Source organism: Rhipicephalus sanguineus, chromosome 6 (genome assembly GCF_013339695.2).
Source record: "Rhipicephalus sanguineus isolate Rsan-2018 chromosome 6, BIME_Rsan_1.4, whole genome shotgun sequence".
Classification (NCBI taxonomy): Eukaryota; Metazoa; Arthropoda; class Arachnida; order Ixodida; family Ixodidae; genus Rhipicephalus; species Rhipicephalus sanguineus.
The window spans coordinates 68,274,564-68,288,650 of NC_051181.1; the positions used below are offsets into that span (position 1 = coordinate 68,274,564).

Here is a 14,087-nt window from a genome sequence, read left to right on the forward strand (position 1 = left end):
GTTTATTTGCTAGTGTCGAAAATAATCGCCGAAGAGGTTAATCCAGAACACTCAACTGCATGAGCCCTTATTTTTTCATTAGCGAGTGAAGAATGGAGTTCTCCGGAGATGATTTTTTCCATGAGATTTGCAATGAATTGAAATATTTCTAGCCTTCATAAGAGCCCAATAGTAATATTCCGGTGCTTGAATGTTATTGCAATATTCTTCTGTAGTGCACTCCAGGATGTAAAATTCGCTGCTCCAGGGTGCTCCCAGATGCAAAATTATCTGCTCCAAAGTCCTCCAAGATGAAAATTTTGCTGCTCCAAAGTGCTCCAAAATGGAAATTTTGCTGCTCGAAAAATTCCTCCAAATCAGAAGTCCTCGGTAGCATCACTGAATCAGCGTTGTCCGTGAGTGAAAATTTGAGATAGATGCAAATAAAGAAATACAGTCAACTCCCGATTTTTCGGACTCCCTAGGGACCGCGAAATCGTCCGAAAAATCGGGCAGTCCGAAAAAACAAGTTCAGGCTTTTTTATTCTGCTCAAGTGGTCAAATGCCACGTCCGAAATAGCTTTAATACCTCCCAGTACAATTATCAGGCATTTTGGTGCACGCCCAGGCTCTCGCAAATACATTCGGTACCTGCCGCGAACCCCGCTTAACTACGTATGTGCCAACCGCCACTTTTGCATCTCCTGATGAGCGCCGCTGATCAACAGCAAAGCGCGGAATAGATTACAGCTATCTCGCATGAAGCATTTGTAAACGATGACGCGGAACACAAAGACTGTGGCGGAAAGCGGATGACTCGTCCGGCTTTCCCCGATGCGTGTGCGCATGTAAACATGTGCACACAGATCGCTGAATTGCTGCCGATACGCAGCATTTGCTGCCGTCTCAAGCCAATCCTTTCTAGTTGTGTGCAGCACATCGCCAACTAAGCTGACGCCGTCACTTTACTGTTGCTCTATCGTACGCACGCATTTATTATGAAAGGGTTCGTGATGCGCACTTAGTTCCTGACCGTACACGGGCACGGCAATGGCTAGCTGGTTTCGTCCGCGAAGGCAACGCGTCTATGCGTCGCACTTAGCGGTCTCACACAAAGAGGCAGCAGGAATGGCCTATTAAATGCGTCTATTAAATCTCGCCTATTAAATGCGTGCAGTACGCATGCAACTACGCTAGGCCACGTGCACTACCGAGCAGTTAACTGAAGATGCTTATCGTAAGGGTTGTCAGCGATTAAGCCGTACTGGCGCGTTTGCCAGCTGCCGCCATCACGCCTTCGTGCATTTCCGCTGCTTATCCGTAACACCACCGCACGGCGCCGCGATAGCCCCCTTTGAATTTCTCGTCTGCTTCACCCCATAACGCTTCGCCATTGCGGCAAAGCTGACTTTCGGACTCTGCTACTGTCTCAAACAGATTGACTCACGAAAGCGCTGGTTCGAACCTACGAGATGATAGACGCGGCAGCGGTGGGGGCTTCAAATAATGCATTTCGGACCTGCAATTTGGCCAGAAAGTCCGAAAAATCGGACGCGGAATAGCTTCAGCGTCCGAAATTTTGGACGTTCTAATACAATGAAGTCTATGGGGCTGGTGACAGTGCTGCGAAAGCGTCCGAATTTTCGAGCATGTCCGGAAAATCGGGCGTCCGAAAAATCGGCATCTGACTGTAACTAAAAAATCTTCCATTCGAATTGGAGTCGAACCCAGGACTTCTGCGTGGCAAGCAGGTGTTCCACCACAGAGCGACGCCCGTGCTCGAAATCGATTCGGAGAAAAACACTATATGAATGTTACGTAATACGAGGGGTGTCGTTACCACATAGGTAATGCTGCGTGGCAAAAGCGTAGAATAACATCAGGCATCAAAACATGTGGATTGTGCCACGAGTGTTTGGTTTAAAGGCCCACCACTTACAAAGCACACGGGCATAATTATTTATCATTACCAACAACAGTAGCAACAACACCTTCCGTTGCCTTGCGGACCTGTAGTGGGTACCTGGCCAACTCGCCAAAGGAAGAATTACGTCGTAGTGGGCACTTCACAACTCTACTTGCAGTAAGCATTCTAGGATAGTTTGTAAGGGCCGATTTACAGGCGCACAGACGTTCCTTTCCTTGTGATACGGTTGAGGTGTCCACCGCGAAGCGAAACCAGGCTAGCGATTGAGAGGGCGATACAAACAGGATCCAATTGCGCTATCGCATAATACTAAAACTTTAGCGCAAACCGAGCACGGCGGACAAAGAAACGACGAAGACAGGCGCTAACTTCCAACACTACATCAGTGTTGGCATCTCACCCTAAGGATAGCATCAGGCTCATCATTGAGGCAGCAGCGATTGCTAATGGAAGCTGCATCAGCAAGCCATCTATCGCACTAACAAAAAAGGAACTAGATTACTTAAATTCACCCGCATGTGTAGGTCCTGCGTAGTTTTGCTGCTTTTATTTAATATAAGTGCCCCCTTTTGCGTTGATTGATATCTGTGTAATCACATGTGACAGGTATATATGTGTGTGTTGCTTTAATAAACGATAGTTGGAAGTTAGCGCCTGTCTTCGTCGTTTCTTTGTCCGCCGTGCTCGGTTTGCGCTGAAGTTTTAGTATTATGGAATACCAACTAGCCCGCTCTCACACCTTGCTGCGCTATCGCGTTCTACTCTTGAAGGCGAAGCTCAAGCGTATCAAGTTTTTTCTTCTCATCCTTAAATCTGTTCTTGGCAGTGCGAAAGGTCATGAAGGCTATCTTTTGTCGCACGAAAGGCCTTTGTGGAGAGGGGTTCCTGGAGGTAGAGGCTGCATGGCTCCGATGGGAACTGCATATTTTGATATCCAGGTGCGGTCGCACACGCCCTATCTTGACAGGGATCAGCAGACTGCTCATACCTTTGTAGGTGTTGTGTTCTTAGTGCTCAGTTTTACAGTGAAGTGATAGACAGCACGAAGGTCGCTTCGCTCGCTGCAGAAGCTGCATTTTCTTACATTAGTATTTTGTTGAGTTAACCAGGTGAAATGCTAAAGGCTTGGCCGCTAGCCTTAATTACTTTGTATAGCATTTCAATTTGTTGCTATCATGTACATGTATTGCTTTGCCCTTGCGGCAAAAGTATGACTTTTTTCACTTTGGCACATTGTTTATCCGTACCTCACTAGGACGCTCCGCCCTATTACATCACCTTAAGCAACATCTGTTTCTACTCCACCCCGCTCTTCCTCTCTCCTTTTTTTTGTTTTTTTGCCATCGATTTTGTCTCGTCTGGACTCCCAGCTTTTGCTGCCGTCACCTTCGTGCGTGTTGTCCCAGCCGATTTTTATTGCATCACGATCACCAATTTTTTTTTTACCTGCCCCTTTTGAGTTAAGCTAAGCTGAACTCCATCTCTGGTTTTGTAAGCTGTGGAATACCATTTTTTTTTGTTGTCTCATCCTAATTTTGTTAGGTACCCGCACTTATATATGGATGCTTTTTGGGTAGTTGCTCACACGTAGATGCCTACAAATAAGGTCTGAAGAATAGCCGAAGCTGCTTCCTTGCACAGGGACATATTGCTGTTCCCAGATGCAACAGCACACACGTACTGCTAGTCAGCCCTTCTGCATCACTTTGACCAGTGGTACAGTGTGATCTAAAATTGGCCATGTTTGAATCCGCATTCACTGTCAGCATTGTCCGAATGTGCCAATCTTTCGTTGAATCTCTCCCACTGTAGTTAGGAAATGTGTCTTGCTTTCAAGAGCAAATCTAGCGTGAATTTACTGGTCCACATCGACAAAGCCAAAGAAAGAACTCTGTTTGCCATGCTGTGTCCTGTGAATTATTTGAACACAGCAAAAGTTCTGGTTCAGAATAAACTTAGACTTGACATAGACATCATCAACTAGCAGAAATGAACAGGAACGGTCCAAGGGACAACTCTGTATGAAATCAACTGACTTTATTGAAAAACAGTGTGTCGCATTTGTGTTGATTGATCAGTGTAAGAAATTGAGAAACGTAGTTATCAACATACAGCATTGCCAGAAAGAATTGCGGCTGGCCAAAGTCAGTCAAAAGCATAGGTCGGCAAAAAATATGGAGCTCACTCAGACTCACTCACGAAGTGTATCTTGTCCTTAGGACTCACTCGGACTCAGACTCACAAAAATTTTCCTCGAATGGACTCACTCGGACTCAGACTCACAAAAACATTACTCACTGGGACTCACTCAGACTCACACTCACGTCTCGATCCGAGTCTGAGTGAGTCGACTCATGAGTGAGCTTGCCCACCTATGGTCAAAAACATGTCTTTAAAGCACCTTGTAGCCCAGGTGCAAATTTGGGTTATCTATTCAAATAAATGGGACCTTAAAGAGTAAAACTATTTGTCTTCCATAAATAAACCACATTTTCGTAATACCTGAAGCACCACTGTTGCCTTGAGAAGATGCTAGGTAAGCCAGAAAATGCACATAAATAAAAACACAGGTGGTGGTACTGCCTCGAGGTTCCCACACCAACTTGCTGTGATGTCATAAATTTTTACGGCGTTTGGTAGAGCCTACACAACCATGTGTCAGTAAAAATAAACTACGTTGTGGTTTAATGGGGCCATAGGTTTACCATGGCAAATTTTAGGAAATTTAATTGAGCCAGTGTTGGCAAAGTGGGGGGGGGGGGGAAAAAGGCTCTAAAATCCATGATGTCACACTCACATTCAGGTGTTGGGAAGTTTCAATGCAAAAAATTCTTTAAAATGAAACTTCTACCTCTGTTTTCTCTTCAAATAATGCACCTGCGATGATAAAATTAAAGGCAAAAGAGTTGCCCAAGAATCGTTTATCAGTTCGAACTGATTCAATGTTTCACTTTAATGTTCGTTTAATTAAAGTGGCTCCTCTATTTTCTGCACAGGCTGACCTTGTGCTCCTTGCGATGGGGTTCCTGGGCCCCGAGAAGTACCTCATCGACGAACTGAGCCTGGAGCAGGACCCACGGTGCAACATCCGCACTACAGCCAACTCGTACCACACATCGGTGCCACGAGTCTATGCCGCTGGAGGTGGGTTCTCATATTATAATATACCGACCTCACTTTATGATCTGCGCATGCGCTAGTTTCCGACAGCGGCACTGCCGCCATCTTACTTGGAGTACTCTGAGCACTGCTGGTGGGGCTGGTTGCTGTGTGCTTCAGGTATTTTGGCGTTTGGGACGAATCCTCGGCACATACGACGATTGAACACGGTGGAAAACTGTGTCCAGACCTCCAATGCACATCATTTTATTTTAGGTTACACTGCATATCCTAGTGCTAAGAAGCGAAAAAATTACACCATCTCCCACTCAAGGGAACCATGAGGGGATGCGAAGCATCATTAGGGGCGCACACCAAGTTTCCGTTGCGTTCACTCAGTGTTTCCGTTAGTGTGTGAGGTTTGTACTTAGTGTTTGTGTTATCATTACGTTGTGTTTGTGCGTTGCTTTCCGTTAGCGCCGAGTGAACGAGTGGCGCCGACGTTGACGTTATAACTCATCTGAACGGGAGCGGAGCGAGAATGACAGAAGCCGACCGAGCGCACGCGTGTATATACACATGAAATGGGGGAGGAAGAGGAGAGAGTGGGTTGCAGGCTGTATTTGGCTGCAGCACGGCTGCAGTGCGGGGGAGGAGAGGAGAGAAGGCGACCGAACACCTGCGTAAAAGAGGAGAGTGGGAGAGAGAGCGTAGGCGCATGCGCAGTGGAGCGCGGACGCGACCACCGCCGCCGGACACAGCCCCGAGCAAAAGCTGCTTCGCATCTAAAAAAAACATTCGACAGTGCTAGCATGTGGTCAGGTCGTCTCGTCGTGTTGATGCACTTGCGTCGCTTTGCGGAATAAATATTAGTAATAAAAAAATGAGAAATCAGGTTCCTGTCGTAATGAGAGCAATAATCTTCTTTAGTGAACGTCAGGACACGAGTGTGTACGTGTGCGAGAAAAACTGGCCCAAACTCCATAGAGCTCTTTGTGACTACGAAGACGGGAAAAAAACAAATCAATAAAACGAAAAAAAAAGCTTTTTGCACTTCTTTTTTGTCCAAGCAACACTTTCCGTGTATGCTGTGTTGTCAACGCAGGACTCTGATCACAGTGATGTATTAAATGTGAATGAATATGAAACGGTTGCCGTGAAGCAGGTTCAAAGCGTGTGCGTGGGACGGCGACTGGCCGCATGCTATTTGCAAAAGTGTAACGTCATGGAAATGTTGTGAACGGCAAAATATTTCCTGCTGCAGAAGGGATTGATGAGTCAGTAAGAGGTTTTGGCGACACACACAATGTGGCAGATGAGCAGTAGTCCTCTCCGGCCACCGGCGGCGGCCTCAGCGGATGGTTGGGTGCCGATGTCGTTGCTCGGCCTACTGCTTCAAAACTGCAGTGTACGGTACGTCAGTAAGAGCCGCCTACACTCATATAAGAAGCTAAGCTTTGCTACCACTGTTGCCGCTTACATTGCGTTCGTGATAATATCGCATATTGAAAGGACAGGGGAAGTCCCAACGGCATGCTGGCATGGCCGAGTTTTCGCCATGCACTTATTGACGTGAGCTGTATGCAGTTATAAGCTTGATTTGTATCACAGGTCTCGTTCAAGCAATACACTTGACAGCCGTCATCTTTTTTGGCAAGAGGTCGGTTTACATATCACTGTGTCTTTAAGCGGTGTCTGTTTTGCCCGGAAAGCATGTTGCATGCTATCTTTCGCCATTGGCGGCGATGGTCCCGGCAAGGGGATCAAAAAAGCACACGTTTTATGAAGTTATTCTGTCGCTGATTGGCCCATTGGTTGTGCAGAACGCTTGTTATGACGCAATAGTGCACTGCTAAACTACCATACATTGTGCACACTGAATTCACAAACACATTGAAAATGCGCGGTAGTTGCAGTCCGCTCTGCTCGACTTTGTTGACTGTCGCACACATTTCTGTCTGAGCTTGACATCCTTTGAAAACACGTAAAATCCGAGTCCTTTTGCCTCGGGCTGCTGTTGTAGCATCCCAGCACATAGCACGTGAACCCAACCATCCTCATTCATCCAAATACGCCCTATAAAGTTTGTCAATGCAGCTTACCGATGCACCAGCTATACTCAGCTGAACGTACCGAGTACTGAAATACAGGCATGCACTGCTGGTACTTCAGTACTCGGTACGCTCAGCTTCAGTACCGAGTACTGAAGTACCAGCACGCACTGTGGCAGCGGTGGTGTAGTGGAACTCATGGTGGGATTGGTCTATTTTCTTTACCTCACAATCTCACCCCTGGGCCTAGAGATGCAACATTGCTTAACGCAAGGAGTTGCTTAGTTTTACAGGGAATCTTAAGGAGGAGCATTGGAACACCAGGTGAGAAGTTTGATTCTTTGGTTAGGCCACTATGCACCATTTGGGGACGTAAGTTGACATGACAAAGGTTTGATAAATACTAAAACTCGGTGAGGTTCCAGAAGAGTGCTGGCGACACTAAAATTACTATTGAAAGCGCTTCACAATACTACCATTCAAATTGCCTGCAACAAAATTGCTGTTATGTTGCTGTGCCAACAGGCTCTGCTTTTTTTTTTTTTGCCGATGCAGTGGTCAAAATAAAGAAACATGATAATTAACGTGAAATGATGTCTTGTTGTGCTGTATGCAGACTGTCGCCGAGGCCAATCCCTCGTGGTGCACGCCATCAACGAGGGTCGCCAAGCTGCTCGTCAGATAGACCTCGACCTTGCCGGAAAGAGCCTGCTCGCGGGTCCGGGAGGCATCATTCCTTTCACGTACGAGCTCGCCGTCGGCTCGTAAAGCCACGTCCGAGGTCGCGGTATTCTCTCTGACTGTCGTACGCTTTCGTTCCGCGGCTTATCCCCCGGGTTAGCCGCCAAGAGTAGGTAGTGTGTGTGCGCCAGAGCATTCTCAACATGCCCTCGACAGACCCGCGCTGCATGCGAGGATGCCGGCAGAGGCCGAGACTCGCTTCTCGTGCGAGCTTGCCACTGGTAGCCAAGTGGCGGCCTCTGCTGTATCCCAAGTCGTCACTCCTACTGTTGTACGTTGTTGTTCTTTGGTTTACAATGGGAATGCCACAGAAGTGTAGGTAGTGCTTGCGGCCATGCATCTGCGAGCTCTCTGTGAGGGGTTGCCTCGTTTAGAGGATCCGAACAGTGGCCGAAGGACGTGGCTTTGGGATGGCTATTGCAGCTTCAGTCCTAGACAGAGCCTTTGTTGGAGGTGCCGGCATGATTGGTTCGGTGAAAGCAGTCCAGGCACGAGCATGCGCCACACTCTCCACTCCTGCAGAAATGACTGGCAGAAACTTCTAGCACTGAAACTACACAGGGTGCCATCACCCTGGTTGCACCTTGGCAAAAAAGAGTAAAATGGTTAGAGAAGACAGGTTACAAAATTAGGCACGAGAAGACAGGTATTATCAACTTCACCATGACAGCATGAGAGTGTTGAAGGCTGCAGGGGCTCAGTTTTGACTTGATGGAGGACTTTGTGCATAATGTAGTAGTTTGCTGCTCCAAATTTCATTCGATTTTCAATTCCACCAAGTTGATTGATTGGCATGTGCTAGAGACAGCACAGTGACACTTGAGCCAGCGGCAGAGAAGGAAGACAAGAATCACACTGTCGCTTAATCCTTCCCGAGTTATTGACTCAGGCTGGTAAAGCTGAGAAAATGGCTCTTGTGCCAAGCAGATCTTGAACACACAGACTTGAACCATTTCACACTGTCAGGCAGGTTTCCTGCACAGTAGGGAAAGATGCTCTTATGGCTCTGAAGGCTGAAAGTAGATGTGAAATGCCGATGAATTCTTTCTCCTTGACATTATATATCCAAAAACTCCTAAATGCAGCTGAAAGCTGTACTTACTGGCTGGCAGTATTCATGATATTTTCATGCCTTATATTTAATGCCAGTAGCTCTTCAGATATGTACTTAAACTTCCAAAATAGAAAGCCTGTGTGTTCACTGCTTCAGGAATGGTGTGTCTCTCACTGTTTGCAGTCTGTGTGCATCGTGCGTACGTGCCTGGACTTGCTTTCCCGTCATGCCATTTATCGTGGCATTGCAGCTGTTGGTAGTGTTACGTTGTATTTGTTGTTACTGTTGGCGTTGTTTACTGTTGCCATGTTTTTACTTGTGTTTCTGTGCAAACGCAAATTTACGGGCATAATGAAAATAAAGAAGAAACACTCAAGAAACACTTGCGCAATTTTGACAGCCTCATTGCATGGCACTTCACAAGAGGCTGTGAGGGCAGCCACATTATGTTGAGCTAGCCTAAATGTGAGCTCAGTGTTCTTATATCACTGTCCTGGCAGTTCACTTCTTCCCGTGCCACAAGAAAAACTTTTAAACTTTCTGAGTGAGAATTTTCAGTTGTATGTTTCTCTGCACTGCGGCTCTCAACTGTTTTCACCTGCGAACAGCTACACCACTGCTGTTTAGTTTTACTTGTAAACAAGATCTCTTGTCTTCTTTTATCGCAATGGACACCATGAAGTTTGGTGTTGGCCTAGTTTAGGAAACGGTGTAATGTCATGCTCAGTGAATCTACTGAGTTTGACATACGAGGTTAATGTACTATTTGAAGCATCGACCTGGCTGCATCCACATTACCGTGGCAGCTTATGTTACCCAGAATGATATCTTAAGTGGTCGCCGCTTGGTGCAGACAAAATTAGCCGCTGCTTATTACAACATGCTCACAGTGCTATTCAAGAGTGTGTTTTTAACTGGAGTTGCAGTAATTTTATTTAATGTCTTTGGAAAACAAACGATAAGTTATCTTAAAGATATGGTGATTTTGCTCCCGGAGCCTAATCGTTCTCTAAAATACTGGTCTTGTCTCTTGAGAGTGATGTGGAGGCATAACTCGCATCATGGTGCTTAGACAACCAGTGAGGCTTGAAAACCCTTAATTTTTGCCGCGACTTGATGTGACAGCAAAAAGTGAAGACTGTCTCGGAGAAGATATCAAACAAAGAAAAAGGAAAGAAAGAGAAGGCTTCTTGCATGCTCCTGTCGACTATCTAATTCTAATTTAACCGATGATCTCTCTCTGAAAATGACGTGATTGGATAGAGTAATGGCTGAAGCACATTTATATGTTGTGAAATTTGTGACTGGTGGAAGAGCCTCTGTTGAGGTGCTCATACAAGCTACTAGGAGCACAACATTATGTGTTATAGATGTAGGACTTCTGCATCTATTAACACATTAGCTTTAGCATAAAGCACTGGTCGGTTTATTTCAAGCCTACGAGTGCTATCCCTAGCAAAAATTCCCAATAGAAAACCAATAGCCTATTGGGTTATTGACACCTATTGGTCTATTGGTTCTATAGGTCTATTGGAACTGTATTTGGCTATTGGTTCTATATCAGCCTATTGGACCTATATTGGTGTATTGGTTCTCTATTAGCCAATTGGAATTATATTGGCCTATTGGTTCTGTATTTGCCTGCTGGCATTGTATTAGTTTTGTATTTGCCTACTTCTCAGCCCCATTACAATTAGTCTTGCGCAAGTGTTTTATGGGTGTCTTGTCATGCAGAAGGCCCACAATGTGGCAGCGCCCCTGCAATGATAATCACAGTGGATGAATTAGGCATATGTTCAAATATATTCTCATAATCAAAACTACAAGTGCTTCTTCTGGCCCTTGATGATGTTGGCGATCTTGCGGGCGACTATTTTGCCAAGGCAACTATGTCTTGTGTCAATTTCTTCGGGACTGCCTCATCCGCACTCGAGGAAGTGCCTGAAAGATTCTGTAAGTAAACAGAGCCATGAAATCAGAAACAGTAACACATATTTAATTAAAGTTTACCTTTGAATCAATGTATAGAAAGTAGGCGGCACAGTGAGAAATGATCTAGACCTTCATTCACTGCACATGTTCACAATGTTGCAGGAACTGAACTATAGCAAAAAACTGAGTGAAATATTACACACCAAACTGTGGCTTATTGCGTGAAAGAAAACAGTATATGGCAAAATTTTGCGGCAAAAAAGGAAGTAAAAGAAAGGGGCAAAATTTTTTAAAAAATTAAGCAGCGCCTTATCCCGTTTACACGCTTGCGTCCTGTGTTTTTTGAGCTGTACCCAAGAATGAACTGCAAACTCGTCCTTAAATTACAGCAAACTCAATAATCACTTACTATCTGTGACGTGCTCTTTTTCACGATAGTGGTGCGACTATCATACCTAGAGCATGCCACTAAATCTCAACTTAAAGATGGCATGAAATAAATTAAGCTAGGGTAGATTCACGATGAGGCAACAGTAATATGTAAGACTGTAGTAAAGGCAACCTAGATTCCATATCGTTGCAAGCCCAACACAGCAGTCAGGCTGCAATGAGTTGGATATAACACACGTGCTGCATGTTACGTGCTTGTGCAGTTAAGCCAACAACATTAATAAATCGCACCAGTGTAGTACATATGCTATGCACATTTTGTATAATGAATTGTCATGTGGCCTTTATGTGGTCTTGTGACATTATGTCGAACAAGTATGATAAGCCGATTGGCGCGCACTACAACACACAAACCGCATCGACTAGAGCGTTTTACTATGAGGCGATAAACGCGTTTTCGGCTCAACACGCACGTTGTAAATACTTACAAAGGGCTTGCGAGACTCCAACTACACTCACGAGCAGGGCGCCTGTCCTTTACCTCTAATCTATGCTACGTTTTTTTTGTGCATACTGACAAACACAAAAACAAATTGCAATAATATATGCGCTCAATCATTCAACTTCTATTAGAGCGTGTGGACTTGCAATCGAGGCGTCGCTGGTCTCGCTGTCATCAAATACCGGAGACAAAGGACGAGGGACTTGTTTTCCCGATCTTTCGGCTTCGTCCCAACTTTGAATACAAAAAGAAGGTGATACCAAATAAATACTAAATAGGAGTAAAAACCATGCCCACTCAACTCACCAAACAATCGGAGCACATGGGCCTTGAAGTATAACCTTGTTGCTCGTCTTGCCATTATTCTTGGTGCCACTTTGAAGAGTCGAAATCGGTCGAAATCCAAGACATTTATGGCTCAGAACGTCTCCATCTGGTGCACGCTGAACACAGTCTTCACGTTATCGTCGCGGAAGCACACTAAAGCAAACACCGTGTAAGCAGGCTTACGTGATGCATCGAGATCACACAAAGCGCGCGCTAAGGAAGGCGACTCACTGTAGCGAGAGCGACACTATAGTGCCTAGAATATACTTTGCACTATAGCGACACAGAACGTTTTGGCTTAGCTTGGCCGCAGGCTGGGCTTGTCTTCGTATCGGCCGAGCGCGGATGGCGCGCCAAACGCACGGTCGGTCGCGTTTGATGATCCACAATTCTTTCTCCTGTATCTTTACAGCGCTACTTATATTGCTTAGCATAAATAGTTATAAACTGTACATATTATCCAAAGCTTCTCTTAAAGCTTAGCACATGGCTTAGCCTGCTTAACCAAGGAACGTGTAAAAAAAAAAAATTTCACACATGCAGCGTCGCCAAGCCGCGCACCGTCTCACTTTTTTTTTTTTTTTTTTGTCACCTGGCTGGTTCTATGCCGGTTGTGATCTCATGGCGGTTTCCTTCGCAAGTTCTTCTTTAGCGTGTTTTACTATAGTGCCCGTTTACCGCACGGCAGGTACGGAGACACCGTACCGCCGTGGTCGACACGCAGATAACTCTTTTAGTCGCACGAGTTGCTAACTGCACACGGTGTCTCACGGTGTACGATTAAGCTCAATCGGGATCAGACTTATCAAAAGTGAATTGATCCCGTCTGCAGCTTGCGTATAATAGCCAATCATGATCAAGAAATTTGATCGGGATCGTGTCCGACGCGCTCAATCAGTCATAAGATGTTATAAACAGCTACCAATAGGCGGTAGCTGTTTGAACAATAAAACTCTTGTTGGCCTTATACATCTTCTGTTAGTACATTAAGAAACCAATAGAAGTACTTATTTGACCAATACAACTTCTATTGGCCCAATAAGTCACCAATAGGCAGCACCTATTTGACCAATACAACTTCTATTGGTCCAATAAGACACCAAAAGGCAGCCCCTATTTGACCAATACAACTTCTATTGGTCCAATAAGACACCAATAGGTGGTGGCTATTGGTATATATTGGTACCAATAGAAGTCTTATACAACCAATACAGCTCCAATAGATGTCCTATAGAACCAATAGCGATTTTCTATTGGACCAATAGAAAATCCTATTGGCATTTTTGCTAGGGATGTGTACCAATTTGTATGGGGCAAATAATGTTGTCGAGCTTTTAACACAAAATGAATCACATTGCTTTTTTGTTGGTATGTAATTATGTTATTGCTGGGCAGCACGGTTATGCTTTGAACTCAATCAAGCCTTACGCACTCACATGAATATGGTGTGGCCATCTCACGTGCATACCTAGGGTGAAAAAATTCAGGTTGTTTTCAGAAGAGCTTTGGACATGAAAATAAATCAGTCTGCAAGTGTGTGTCCATGAAATTAACTTTCTTTTTAGTAAGTTCAGAGTGCACCAAAGGGACAAACACATAACACGTGTACTATAATAATAATAATATCTGGGGTTTAACGTCCCAAAACCATAACACGTGTACTAACGTGAGGTGAACATATGCACCTGTGAATGTGAGGCATTCGTATATCTTTAAGAAATCTGTCTTCTTGTGTCCGTGCTTTTTTTTTCCTCCCCTATGATGTGGCAGTATGTTCTGTGCACACAATGTGCCATTGATAAGCTGATAAGCTGCTACCTTTCTTGCTCTTTTTGCAACCACTGCCCAGAACTGTTATGAACCAAACGCTGTCTCTATCCTTGCACAGAGACGTGCACCCGAAAAGGCAAGCAGTAGTCGTGTCTGGTGTGCGAGACATGCTGGCAGAACCATCTATCTCAATTTTGCAAGGTTTCCAAAGGCCAAAGGTTGCTCAGGATGCTTTTTGTTTAAAAAGGTGTGCCTGGCTTCTTAAACTGTCCGAGACTGTCAAGAAAGAGCGTAGGATTTGCTCAGCCTAACAAT

General features: G+C 45.1%; 1 protein-coding gene across 1 annotated transcript in view; it reads left to right on the forward strand.

Annotated features, from left to right (window-relative positions):
* Nucleotides 1–10,304, forward strand: part of LOC119395866 (uncharacterized) — a gene marked incomplete at its 5' end in the record, with an annotated part of 58,608 nt that extends 48,304 nt beyond the window's left edge. The window contains 2 exon segments of the mRNA XM_037662868.2: nucleotides 4,903–5,050; nucleotides 7,673–10,304. Of these exon segments, the coding sequence (XP_037518796.1) occupies nucleotides 4,903–5,050; nucleotides 7,673–7,824 (300 nt within the window).
* Between the last annotated feature and the right edge of the window lie 3,783 nt (nucleotides 10,305–14,087).